General features: G+C 37.1%; 1 protein-coding gene across 2 annotated transcripts in view; it reads left to right on the top strand.

The window, feature by feature from the left end:
- The window catches only part of LOC101924243 (meiosis-specific coiled-coil domain-containing protein MEIOC-like), a 35,849-nt gene extending 26,138 nt beyond the window's left edge, over positions 1 to 9,711 (top strand). For both annotated transcript variants that reach the window (XM_055805257.1, XM_013299627.3), the window contains exons 7-9: positions 348 to 482; positions 590 to 770; positions 2,500 to 9,711. In XM_055805257.1, coding sequence (XP_055661232.1) covers positions 348 to 482; positions 590 to 770; positions 2,500 to 2,759 — 576 coding nt within the window. In that variant the 3' untranslated portion in view covers positions 2,760 to 9,711. The remainder of the gene's footprint in view (positions 1 to 347; positions 483 to 589; positions 771 to 2,499) is intronic.
- The last annotated feature ends 3,167 nt before the right edge of the window (positions 9,712 to 12,878 follow it).

Below are 12,878 nucleotides of genomic sequence, written 5' to 3'. Positions count from 1 at the left end.
GAGAGATGCAGTGTGAGGCATACAATTTAAATTTCTGGGGTACTTTATAAAAATTTCTTTGCTAGATCTATGTCCAAGATCGGTTAAAATAAAGTTGCACAGCTTTCGTTCTAAAAGCTGCAGCTAAGCATTAAATGCTGAGGTGGAGCTGAATTAGAGGACTATTCTTATTCTTACAACAGCTGGCAGTACATCTAGACAGGTATTTGGAAACGTTTTTCTGTAAATGCAGTCAGAAGTAAAGAGAGGAATTGCACTTGTCATGTATTTGAAAAGTCTAAACAGACCTAAAAATGTGGATTGTACTTATTTCAAACACTTACAATGGCTATGTTTTTCCCTTTCAGACTGAAGCTGACCTTGCAAGAAACTTTCCAGGAAAGCGCATGTCTAGCTCAAATAACACTCCTGTCCCCCGACTTCCTGCTAACCCATCCCGTGTTGATCGTTTGATTGTCGACCAGTTACGAGAACAAGCCAGGGTATGCCTTCTAGAGCTATAATTCCTGCATTTCTTTTTGGTTTTAAGTTTGTTTAATGGAGGCTCATAAATGCTTAGCCATTTTCGTTTTTTCAATGTATCTGGCAGGTGCTCACATTAATAGGAAAAATGGAAAGGCTTCGTGGTACCCCTGTGCATGTTAACATACCCACTACGTTGGAACACCATATGGAAGCTATTCATGTAACACAGGCAAGGCGTAAGGATGAGATTATTAATGCTGCTAATCCACAGAGACAAGGAGCACCACGCTATAGTAATGAGAAAGGTAACTGCTTTCCATTCCTGTAGTTTTAAAAGCTTTTTCAAAGATTTAATTGGGAAAATATGCCATTTGAGATATGCAGTGATTATTGTAACCTTAGCAAAAAAACCTTTGAGCTCTTTTTTCCTTTCTTTTTTTCTGTTGCTAGTTTAAACACTTTGAAACATTTTCCTCTTGACTAAAAGAGAACTGTAAAAACTGTTCAGTGGTATAATATGACCATGAGTAGTCCTAAAAGTAAAAATGTACTGGTTTTTAAACAAGTTGAATTTCTTTTTTTTTAGTGGTATTGTAGTCTGCCTTTTCACTTCAGCTTATAAAGTAAAAAAACAAATGTGTTGATGCTGTGTTAATGACTCTGTGTGTCTACCTTATCTAAAACAGCCAGAAATTACATTTCACGATTCCCAACTTCTATTGAAGTAAAGCCAGAATAATTTGCAGCAGCAGTATGTACTTCAGTAAATGCAAGGCAAAAGTAGGACAGATTGCATTCCCTTCCAATAGCATTGTGTAAGTGATAACTTGCTATTCAGTATAATGATCATATAGTTGATACAGAATTTGGGGTCTGGAGGTAAAGTTTGTATCCTTCTTCTTCAGAAAGTACCTGCATCTCAGAAAATTTTTGTGATTTTTAAAGGAGGAATGGACTTCCCCTGCCTCACGCCCATCCTCTTTTGGATCCTTACTCAGCACTGTCCTATATTGTCTTATTTTCTGTTGCTGCAGTGAAGATGTCAGTGTGGATCCATTGACTTCTAGCAATGTGTATGGGATAGTTCTTCCTTCTAAGAAGGGAAAGATAAACTGTAAAGAGAGTCAGAATGTTTTGCTTTCACAACTTACGCGTCAAGCATGATGTCATATCCTTAAAAGTAATAGTCCTATATGCAAACCAACTTCTAAAATGAATCATAAAATTGTGTGATGTGATATTAGCCCCAAGCATAAGTCAGGAAGCAAGGAGTCATCGTACTAAACCCAAAATAAATAAAAAAATCGCCAAATCTGTTTTTGCTAATGCTTTATAGTAAAGGTATATGGAATTATTATTTGAACCATCCTGTACTACACTTGTAGTCAGAAAATTTGCAATTAGTCTTTTACAGTTAATGGTAACCTCTGCAGCGTAGTTATGGTTCTGAAGGGCTGTGCTGCTGTTGGGTGTCTAAGCATGATCTAAATCACATCTAGAAAAGCCTTTAGTCTGTTTTTCACTGTGAAAGACATGTTTCTTTTGAGTTCTGCTGGTGGTGATCATGTATCCAAAGGGTGGCAGTGAGCCTTTTCTCACTGTGAGGCTGGGAGGTGTCAGTGCCACTGCAAGGAAGGCAGAGGATGAAAAAATGATTGTGTTAGGCTCATCTGGCTAGATCTGAGTAGGTAGTTTTACCAGTCATACTTGTGAGTATCATTGTAGACAGTCCTCTCTGATAACATTAATTAAATAGACTTAATTATTGTATGGTAGGTGTGATGATTATGCCACTGAGTTTTGGATATAATTATGATTGCTATTAGTGTGAGATGTTACAGCTATCATTTGCAAGAGAAGAATACAAGCTGGTGGAATTCAACCAATGCAGTACTGTGGTGCAATGTTAGGTTTTTCTTGAGCACACTTTGCATGCCTCTGGTGAGGTGAACTAATTTACAGAATTTTTTTTAATGTATTAATCTTACCAGGCTTGTATGCTAGTTTAACCTATAATGTGTTTTTCTGTTGTAGATATTCTGGCTCTGGCAGCTGCCATTAGAGATTTGGCTGCTTCCACGCGCAAGGCTCGTACCGCTTTATGGTGTGCGTTACAGATGACGTTGCCAAAAAATTCTTCAAGCGGTCCCGTAAAACAAGTTGTTGTTGAAAGGGCATTGCAAGAGCTTTGTCCTCCGAACAGAAGCACACAAGAAAAAAGCAGCATGGAGCATGAAAACAAAGGAGGAAGCAAAAAAGAAAAACCTGAGGAACCTGTGAGGATTCTGGAGTAATAGCAAATAATAATAATAATAATAATGATCACAAAAGGGAGGCAGAAGGCTGAGGACGGGGAAGGAAGGGCTAAGTGTCCTGCACAGTACCGTGGAAGGTGGTTTTGACAGGTTATAAAAAAGCGAAGGGGTTAACATGATTGATCAGTGCTGCAATTCTATTACTGTGATTCTGGTGTTGAGAGACACATCTTGTAATAGTGTTAATGCAATTTTAATATTGCTGGTATTGCAATGTCTGCTACATAAGAATTTTATTATTAAGGGGAACTAAATAATAGCTGAGCATTTCCTTGTGTGCTTATTCACAGCTATGTATCAGCTATGAGTCAAGCCATGACCTGAGAAACCAGTGTGTGGTAGAACTTAATTCTCCTTTTTTTTTGGTTAATGATACAGTTTAGCATACTTAAAATGCATTTGAAACGTATTTCACAATTGTTCAGGGTTTTTTTTTCCACCATTATGTAGTTTTTTTAAGTGCCAAAGTGATCACTTCAGTAGTTTGTATCCCATCACTGTACAGAACAAACCATACTCCTGTGTTGTTTTTGTAGCAGGGAGTCAGGTCGTTCAGGTTATTGCTCACAGTTTGACAAGAATAATCGGTGTTTAATGTTGGTTTTGTGAGATGCTTCAGCAGTTGTGCTGCCAATTCAGTTTCAAGCTAAACCAATGTAAACCGAGCTTTTCTATAGCATAGTCCATTTAAAATTTTCCATTAAAAAAAAAAGGAAAAAAAAGGGTTTTTTAGATTTGCAGTAAGTACTGCATTGAAGTACACATTAGCAGGTGATATAAAATTGTCACTCAGGATTAGAAATTAGATTTATTGATTCCTCAGTGGGTTAAAATCCAGTAACTATATAACATAGTATGTAACTTAATTAAAACTTATGATTTGTTATCAGTGTAAGTTCATGGTACTATAATTTTCAGAAACATTCCATATTTATTTTAACGTGTTCATTGAATGTTTATTTAAAATTCTATTTTAGTAATGTAAAGTTGGATATTTTGCCAAATCTTCCAAATAATCAGATTTAACGATTTACTCAGGAAATATGTATATTATTATATAAATATACACATGGTATATAGGGATTTTTTGGGGAAGGGATGTTTGCAAAATATTTACACAAAGCTAATTATATACTAGGTTACCAAAGCTGTTTAAATGATTAATTTTTCGCATGGAAGATTTAATATATTTAATTGCTGTTAACTAGTCTCCATTCTGTGGCTTAGACAATCGGAGTGTCATGTATCGGTGTGAATGTTCAGGGCGAGAATTAGAAAAGATTAAGTAATTCAAGTTTTGTTCTTAGGGCACTTATAAATAATGCTTTAACAACTGTCTTACTGTTACATGATCTCTTAACGTGTACTAATAACCAACAAAGGTTCTTGGGTATCAGTATATTAATGAATGGTTTGGGAGAGCAGCTCTTATTTTAAAAGTGAATTAAGTTGGGGATATAAGCAAAGTTTGAAAGATGAAAATGAAATTTTTATGTTCCATAGTGTTTGATGTTGAATTTGACATTTTGTGGATAAATATGTAATTGTTTCCATGTACGTACTTTGCAAAATGTTCCAAATGCAGTTCTGTGGTTTTGGATCTGTGGATGTTTCTAGAGCAAATGTAGTCTCAATAGTACTGTCATTAACTGTAATGAGGCAGTAGCTGCATAACTTTGTAGAAAAATGTTACGCAAGCCTCATTGTAATCCACTGAGTAAAGTTTAAAAGCAAGAGTCAATAGAAATCAGAATCTTAGCATAGCAAGACTGTGGGTTTTTTTCCCTAAAGAAAGTGAATTCAACTTAAAAGAATATTTTTCAGCCTTAGCCTAAACAACAGGTAGTGGAGAGAGTTATTTTAGTGTGAATGTTTCCTCTGTGTGCAGTTTATCTAATGTGCAATTTATCTGCACAAACTAATTTAAGAAGGCTAAATTTGTGTTTGTGGAACTAATTAACTATACTCCACAGTTTAAAATGTGGTCTGCAGTATTTCAGTTACTGAATAATTTAGGTTTTTAATTATGATTACTGTGTTGACAGGAAATCAGAATTTGAAAGTCTTGATCAGCTTTTCTGTTTACAGAACAATTGTAGTCCTGCAGGATTGTTTTGTAGTGGTGAATGTATGGGGCGTAGTAGGTCCTTATTGTATTGCTCGTGTGTTAATTATTGTTGTGAAGGAATGTGGTCTTAATTGGTTCCTAATATAGTCAATGTGCCTTTAACAGTCTCATTTTTCAAAAATGATAAATAGCTGTATGCTCACTTCTGTTTTCAATTGCAGTTTAAAAATGCATTTAAAAAGGGTTACAGTGTGGCTGCATTTGCCTGTAGCCAACAGTTGGCATACGCCGTTCATGTTGTTCTCGCATACTGTCGGGCTGTCCCGTTTATGGGCTCTTTAACAAGCATAAAGCACCATGACTGTGGAGAGTCGCCACAGGTCAGATGTGTTAGTGTCAGGTTTTCCTTGTCATGCCCTACAAATGCGACCAGCATGTGCTCACATTTCATTTTGCCTTGCTGTGTTAACTCGGGGTCTTCGTATCAAAGCAATTTTGTGCCCATTTCTTGAAACGATTTGATTATGGGCAGCATTAGACCTATAAAAACAAAAGTCCTTTCAGAGTGCTTCAGTTCTGTTGCTTTATTGCACACCCTTTTATATTTCCGGGGGAAAAACACTGTATTTTGTAAAATAATCACCTGGAGTTGCAGCAGCTCTGTTACACTCATAAATTGTTTTTTTAGCTGACTGGTGTTTAATTTAGCAACAGTGTGCAAACCTTTTAAGTATTGCACTACATTTTTGGTATGAATAAGTGTAAGTATAACATTTCTAGTTTTAGGGACTAATTGTATTCACCTTTTACTGACTTCAGTGGAAGCAGAGGCAAGGTATTAGGTGACAGCTACACCAGAGAGGTGGTTTTGGGTTGGAGTTAGGTTTGATTTTTGAAAAATGTCACCCCACCCCAACTTGTGGAACAATCAGGTAAAATTAAGTTTATTCCCACCGTCCCCCACCCCCAGGTTTGTTGGGATTCATTCTTTTATTTATTTTCTGGTTTGATTTATGCAGTTTACATTTTTGAATGAGGTGACGATGACAGCAGAGTTATAGCTGGTAATGGTAGCAGTACTAGATTGTTCCAGCTTAAAGAAAACAAGATACTTGAGTCCCTTCTGCAGTCAAGATTATTATCAGGGTGTATGTCTTAATAGTTGGCTGTGAATCTTTAATGCTTTAAACCCCCAATTTGATAGTCCAATACAATGTAGATTTAAGAATTAGTTATTTCTGTATAAATAACTGGAGGCTTCTGGTGGTTCAACCTTACCGATTCCCAGAAGAGGTCAGCATCAGAGTAAGAACTTCTTTTTCTTGATTTTAGGTTTGGTATCTGCTTTTTTCTGTATCTGCAGGGTCCTTCTGGCAATGAAATTATTCTGATGGTATCTATATAGACTAAAACTAAGACATTGGTATTTTTCATTATTTTTATTAGAACAGCATACAGGGAGGTTGTCAAGTTTGTGATGCTTGTTTTGCTGTGGCTTTTCAAGAGTGTGCTGTTGTGGCTTGAGTTGTTGTTTTTTTTCCCCCAGACTGAATATTTTTCTTTGCTCCTGGTATTTACCACCACTACTAGTCTTGTTGTCTGTACCTGGATACAAATAATTTGGAATCTGCCTTACAGCTTGGAAAGTGATGCTGTAGTCTTCATGAGAAGTCTCTTATTATTCCTGGTACCTTTTTTCTTTGCTGAAGTAAATGAATAATAGAAGATTATGTGAGTGGGACGTTTGTTGAGGTACTTACCTATTCAGAGAAGTGTGGACATACTCCCAAACTGTATGGAAAGCTTCCAAGCTTTCCCATGCACTTTTCCAGAAGTGACAGTGAGCATGTTTTCCTGGGATTGTTTGATCTGCTATTCAGGCCTTTTCCCGCTCTGTTTAGGGAAATAAAGAAGGAAAGAGGGAGCTACAAGAAGGAAGGAAACCCTGACCCACGGGAAACCCTACTTCCAGTGGGCAGGACCCCTCCTCTTTGTGGCTCCAGTGGTCGGAAGGGTGTGAGCCTGAGGGGCAGGAGTCTGTTGCTTAAACTGCGATTCCCTTTTCCCCGTCTGCTGCCCACAGATGCTGTCAGGGTTCAACTGCTGAGGCCCGTGGCAGAGTTGGCTTGTTCTTGTGTTGCTCTGGTAGCCATCCTTTTCACCCCTGTATGTTTTAGTCATATGGAATCAAGCCGTGTACTGGCTTGAGGGCCTAGAAAAGGGCTTGGGAACAGCCAGTTCAAACCTACGGCGTATGGTCCTCCCTCTTGGATCAAGATCACCACCTCTCGCCTCTCAACTGCTGTCTGTAAGGGAAGAAGATGAAGTAGAATTGAAGCTCAGCTTTTCTGGACTTAGAAAATGAGAAATGCCACGAGTACTTAGCATAAAACTTCCATTGACCTATGTGATTTTTTAAAACCTGTTCTTCCTTAAGTGACAGCATCTAGCTTTGCTCACTATGATGCTCTCACACATTTTTATATTGGGTCATAGCTCTAATTCTGTGGGAAGCTGGGTTGTTTTTTTCATTTAAATGCTGTGAAGATTGTGCAACAGACAGACATTAAGCCTATATGTATTTCTTTTAAAAGTATTATTGTTACCTATGCTGAAAGCTGGGTTGGTGGGGTTTTTTTTCCATTCTCTGCTTGGGAGCCATAATGTCAAAGTGCTGCATGTTGGAGCAACCCAAAGGAGTAGGGCTTGGGTTTGGTTTTTTTTTTAACTTTGTATCTTTATTTCTTTGACAGTGTACATGATCATAGTTGTAAAACTAAGTGTTAAATTCTACTTTGCGGCCACAGTGTTCTATAGATTATTTTTTTTTCCTATTAGTCATTAAAGTGGAAACACTTGAGTTCCTGATTATTTAACTCCTCACAACTGTAGATTATATTGAATAAGAACAGGGAATACTGCATATGAATATGCATGAGAGCAGTTGACTTTGGAATACATATTTTTATTATTATTTTTAAACAGGTGTGTTTGCAGTTAGACTACTGAAGAGATGGGTGTAGACCTGCTTCCACTGAAGCCAGCAGCTTTAACAGATTTTTGTCTTTGTCTGGCTTTGTTGCTTTACTGGCATGGCATCTGGAGTTAAGTAGGCTCTTTGTAAACAGAAGCTTAGCAATTCACCTTGAACATTTGATATTAAGAAACTTGAGAAGGAACTGTTCCTAACCTTTTTTATAAGGTTTCTCACTACACTGACAACTTGGAATTAGCAGGATAAATTTTGCTTTCTTTTAAAGCTGAGGAATGTACCTACTGCAGAAACTTTGGCTGAATTGAACTTGTGGGTTTTTTGAGAATTTTGCACCTTTTTTAATCCTGATCTGCTTCAATGGAAATATAACCTTAACCATATTAAGACCTTGATTTATTTCCTGTGCGGCTTATCCATCTCAGTCACCAGCACTTTTTTGTTTTGCAGAACATTATATAAAAACCAGGCATCTCTTATTTGTAGTAGATAGTGCTTTCTAATTTTTTTTAAATAATAGGAATGTTGCAAATAAATTTTATCAGTTAGATAGAAAGGAAGGTTCTTATTTTTCGTCATTAGCAATACTTTAATCAAAGGTGCAAAAAAAAAAAGATGCATTTAATGTATGTACTGTGTGCTGTTACAGACTGAAAATGTATCAGGTTAGGAGCAACTGTTTAAAAAATTGAGGAACTGGAGCTATAAATCCTTTTTGCCAAATGAGTTTTAAAAAGGAAAATATTTGCATATGGTGTTTAAAAAGTTTGTTAGAGAGAAAGAATAAATCAGAGTCCACTTAAAGCAATCTTTGTCTGGCAATGATTTTATGTTTTTTACTGTATAAAATACAACCAATTTAAAAGTTTATGCACAGTAATAATGAGCATAGGTTTTTTTTTCACAGAATTAGGCTATTTCCAATATATATGGGAAAAATAAGTTTCCTTTTATTTTTTATGACAGATATACAAATATTAATAGTGTCTCTATTTTAATATACTATTTGCTGTCTGAAGTATCTCTTTTACATGTTTGTTGGTCAAACCCATACGCTTAAAATGGCAAATTTTACATGGCTAGTGAGATATTAACTGAAGGAGGATTTTGTGAGTTGATCCATTCAGTAGGCCCAACAGAAATATGTGAAAGTATAATTTAGCTTAAAAAACAAAAAGTCAATGGCTGATTATACTAGATTTTAACCATTAATCAGTTTAGGCTTGTTTAAGTATTTCTGTAAAACAACTGTGGATGTTTGAATGAACGCTACGAAAATCTCACTTCTACCTCTTGTGTAATGTTCTTAAAATTATATTTCACAGATCTCTTTGGGATGTACTTTGATACTACAGGGTGTTGGTACACCATAACTTGTGAATTTCATCTGCTTTTCCTTTTTTTTCCCCCCCTCTGTTTAGTTGTTTTCTGTGGAACATGGGGATGCCTTGCGGGCTGGGTTGTGTGTTCACTTGTGTTAAGTAGCACCAGGCAAGCTGTGCACAACTAGCACATCATTTCTATTAAGCATAAGGTACAATGGTCAAAAGAGATTATTAAGTTTTGTGTTACATATATGAAAGTCTCAGAAGTATGAGAGTTCTGTAATAAATCATGGCCAGTGTAATTTTCTAGTATTTTTATGTATGTGATTTGATACCTGATACCTTTTATTTAAATAATCAACTGTGTTGCCTCTATGTCCCTAATAACTAGTTACAGCTTCTTGTTTTCTTTAGTTTAACTCACACTATTTATCAGCTGCTGTTCTCCATGTGAGATGAATTTGGTTTTGGTAATTCTGCCTTGAAAAGACATGTTATGTGTTCTGCTTTAATGCAGTTACAAAAATTAAAGTTCTTCATGTTTTATGTGACTGGTTTTATTACTTCAGCAAATTCTGTGGAAGAAGAACGGGCAGTTTTGGGTGACATTTGTTGTGCTTGGGTCTGAGGAATATCTTTTGACCTGGATGCAAGATCAAATATCACCCAGAGAGATGACTGAAGATATTAGATTGCATCCATTAGTTGAAAATAATGGACAATCTTTAGTAAGTAATTCATGGAACATTGTGGGGTTGGGGGGTGGAAGTTATGGTGAATTTAGCATTTCTCAATTAGTTTCTCAAACTGATTCACTTCACTTTACTGAGTGTCACAATCAGGTTTTGTTGGCATGGAGGCTGGAGGCAGGAACATATAACTCCTTTAGGCTGAATGTTCTAAAAGACATTGAAAGACAACAGTTTTCAGATCACTGATGTGCAGATCTTAATGCCCCTCCTCTTTCCTCAATGAGCTGAACTCCGGTGTGTGGAATCTCTTTTGTATTCTGGAGTTGCATGTGGTGTGTCTATATGTGCACAGCAGGTAGGTATAGATGGCCATATAGAAAATGAAATGTACTGTTGATATATTGTGAACGCTTGGTGTATTTGCAGTGTCAGCAGCTCCTTACAGACTTTTGAGGATCCCTTCTGTTTGGCAGGCAATAGCCAGCACTTCTTTAGCACTGAGGGAAATTCCTCTTGCTAGCATTTGGGGACCTTGTGCCAGTCGGTCAGGTCACATGGGCCGGGATTGCCCTTTTTTTCTTTCACTAGTAACAGATGGAGCACGAGCTGACTATCTCAGTTGTTGCTTACATAGTCGATAGGATTAATCCTGTCCTGCATAGTTTGTGAATGTATTTCTGGTTGCAAGTCAAGCATTGCACAGCTAATACAAGAATTCGGCTTGTTTGTCTTGTGGAGTCTAGTGTGAAATTTCAGACCTTGCAGGGATAAAAAAAAAGGTTCCTCAGTTTAGAGTTTAAAATTTCTAAGCGGTTTCTTTTCTGGTGACATGCATAAAAAATAATTGATGCAATTGTTTTTCATTAGTGGAAAACTTATTTCCATGGTGCTTTGAATAATTTAAATGTGTAATTTGCAGGCAAGGCATTTCCATATTCAATGGATCTATACGTATCAGTGTCTCAATACGAAGTTGCTTGTGCTCTTTTTCCATAGCTCGCTTTTGGAAGAGTTCCTCCCAAATTTACACCCCACAAACATTTTTGGTTCCCTTTGTCCTGTCACCCCCATCCCAGCTCCACAAGTTTTTGCATTTCCTATGTTGTGTAGGTGACAGAGGAAGAACGTACTGAAATTTTAGTGTGGCACCACAGGGCACAGGTGTTCTGCCTTGGGAGACCCAAGGGCAGGAGTGTCAGGAGTGGTTCAGGGGAGCAGGTGGCAGTGGCTCCCCAGGGCATCCATCACATCGCTCCTCTGAGGGTTTGGGTTGGGTGCTCTTTGGTTTAGGAATGATCAAGGGCTGTCACTTATGGCAAGCCACAGGAATTTTGGTTACCAAACAGCCTCGGTGCTGTCCCAGCCCTGATGCGTTGCATCATAACTTAAGGACCAAATTTGAAGTCTTTCTGTAAAAATGCCTAATTAGGATAGTGGGAGCAGACCAGATTTGTTTGTTGGTTTCTGGATTTGAGCTGTTGTCTTCTACTCTTAGTGGGTTCCTGTTGTTGCTGTTTTGGACTCATGTTTTTGATGTTAATTTTGGGGACGCTGCAAGAAGCTTCCCCCCACCCCTCCTTTTTTTTTTATTTTACATAGAGAAGAGGATTTCCAAAGCACTGTAATTTAGAAGATCATTAGAAAAACATCCGCCCACTGAGTGGTATTTCTGGTTTTATTCAAACGCAGCTTGGTTGCTTTGATACTTGTTCCAAAACACCTGTAATGGAATAGTTGCAACTATTTTAGTGTAACTATGTTGGCAACTTCCCTGCAGAGATACTTTGGAAAACAGTCGCAGTGAAATGTTTTCCTCGTAGCCTGTTACCCCTGAATTAGTCTGATAACATTTGGTATTTTATGCTGATTTTTAAATAATATTAACTGAAAGTATTTGAAATACATATTAGGCTGACCTTTGTTTAGTTGTTTAGTTTAATTGTACTGCTCTGATTTGAATAATAGTCTCATATAAAGATGAAAACACTGTGTTTCCACGGTGCTAACTCATTAAACTTACTGAGGAGATCTTTGATTTCTAGCCGATGAATCATGCTGCGTATAGATCAATACATAGTTCAAGAGTGTTGGGTTGCAAAAGATACACAGCCTCAGTAAGTAGTGAGCTCATTTAAATACTCTTGAATTAGTAGTCCTAAAAGAAGCAGCATTCTTTTGCACTGTTTAAAGAACAAATTTTGCTGCATTGTATTTGTCTGAAAAATCAGTGCTACTGCAAATGGATTATAAACAAATGTAAAACTAAAATGTTTATTTGCTTAGGATCAGTGTGAAATGCAGAAGATAGACATCCAAATTGGAGAAAAGAGCTTTAGTATAAAGATCTCAGTCTGACTGCTAAAAGGGAAGCAATGAACAATTGACATTGTTCATAAGGTGTGTTTCAGAAGTGACAAGTGTTTATGTTTGTCATCTCAGTTTGCTCTTTCATGTGTTGTCCCAGAAGTGGATCTCTTTCAACACTGGTGATACAAGGAGTGCTACTTCACCAGCTGTTGCAATTTTCTTCCTTGTAGCAGAGCCATCGCCTGCCTTCTAGATTTTACTAAAAACCACTATTTTATATTATATATGTGAGTAACTTCAGATTATATTACTTCTGCAGTTGCTTGTGGTATAGATTTCCCAGATCCTTGTGGCTTGGGTAAGTCATTACCGATGATAACAGGTAACTCAAATGCAGTTTCTCTCCCCACTCCCTGTGTTTATGACCTTCCTAGTCTGTGATGGTGGCTGAAAAATGTCTCTGACAGCAAACCATTAATGTTGCAGGGTAAAAAAAGCTGGAGATCTCGAACAAACTGCAAACTTGAATGTGAGGTTGGTAGATTTTTTTTCTTCTTCTTTTAGCATAGAAGACATCAACATGAAGTCTTAACTCACTGCCATGGGTTTATTGTTTTGCTTTGGGTGGTTTTAGGAAAATTTAAAAAATAGCAGTACAATATTTAATAGTTGTTTATTCTTTTTTTTTGCAGATCTGTGTACAAATCAGGACCC

Source organism: Falco peregrinus, chromosome 5 (genome assembly GCF_023634155.1).
Source record: "Falco peregrinus isolate bFalPer1 chromosome 5, bFalPer1.pri, whole genome shotgun sequence".
Taxonomy (NCBI): domain Eukaryota; kingdom Metazoa; phylum Chordata; class Aves; order Falconiformes; family Falconidae; genus Falco; species Falco peregrinus.
Note: the sequence above shows the minus strand (reverse complement) of the source record. Positions and strands in the feature narration are given on the sequence as shown.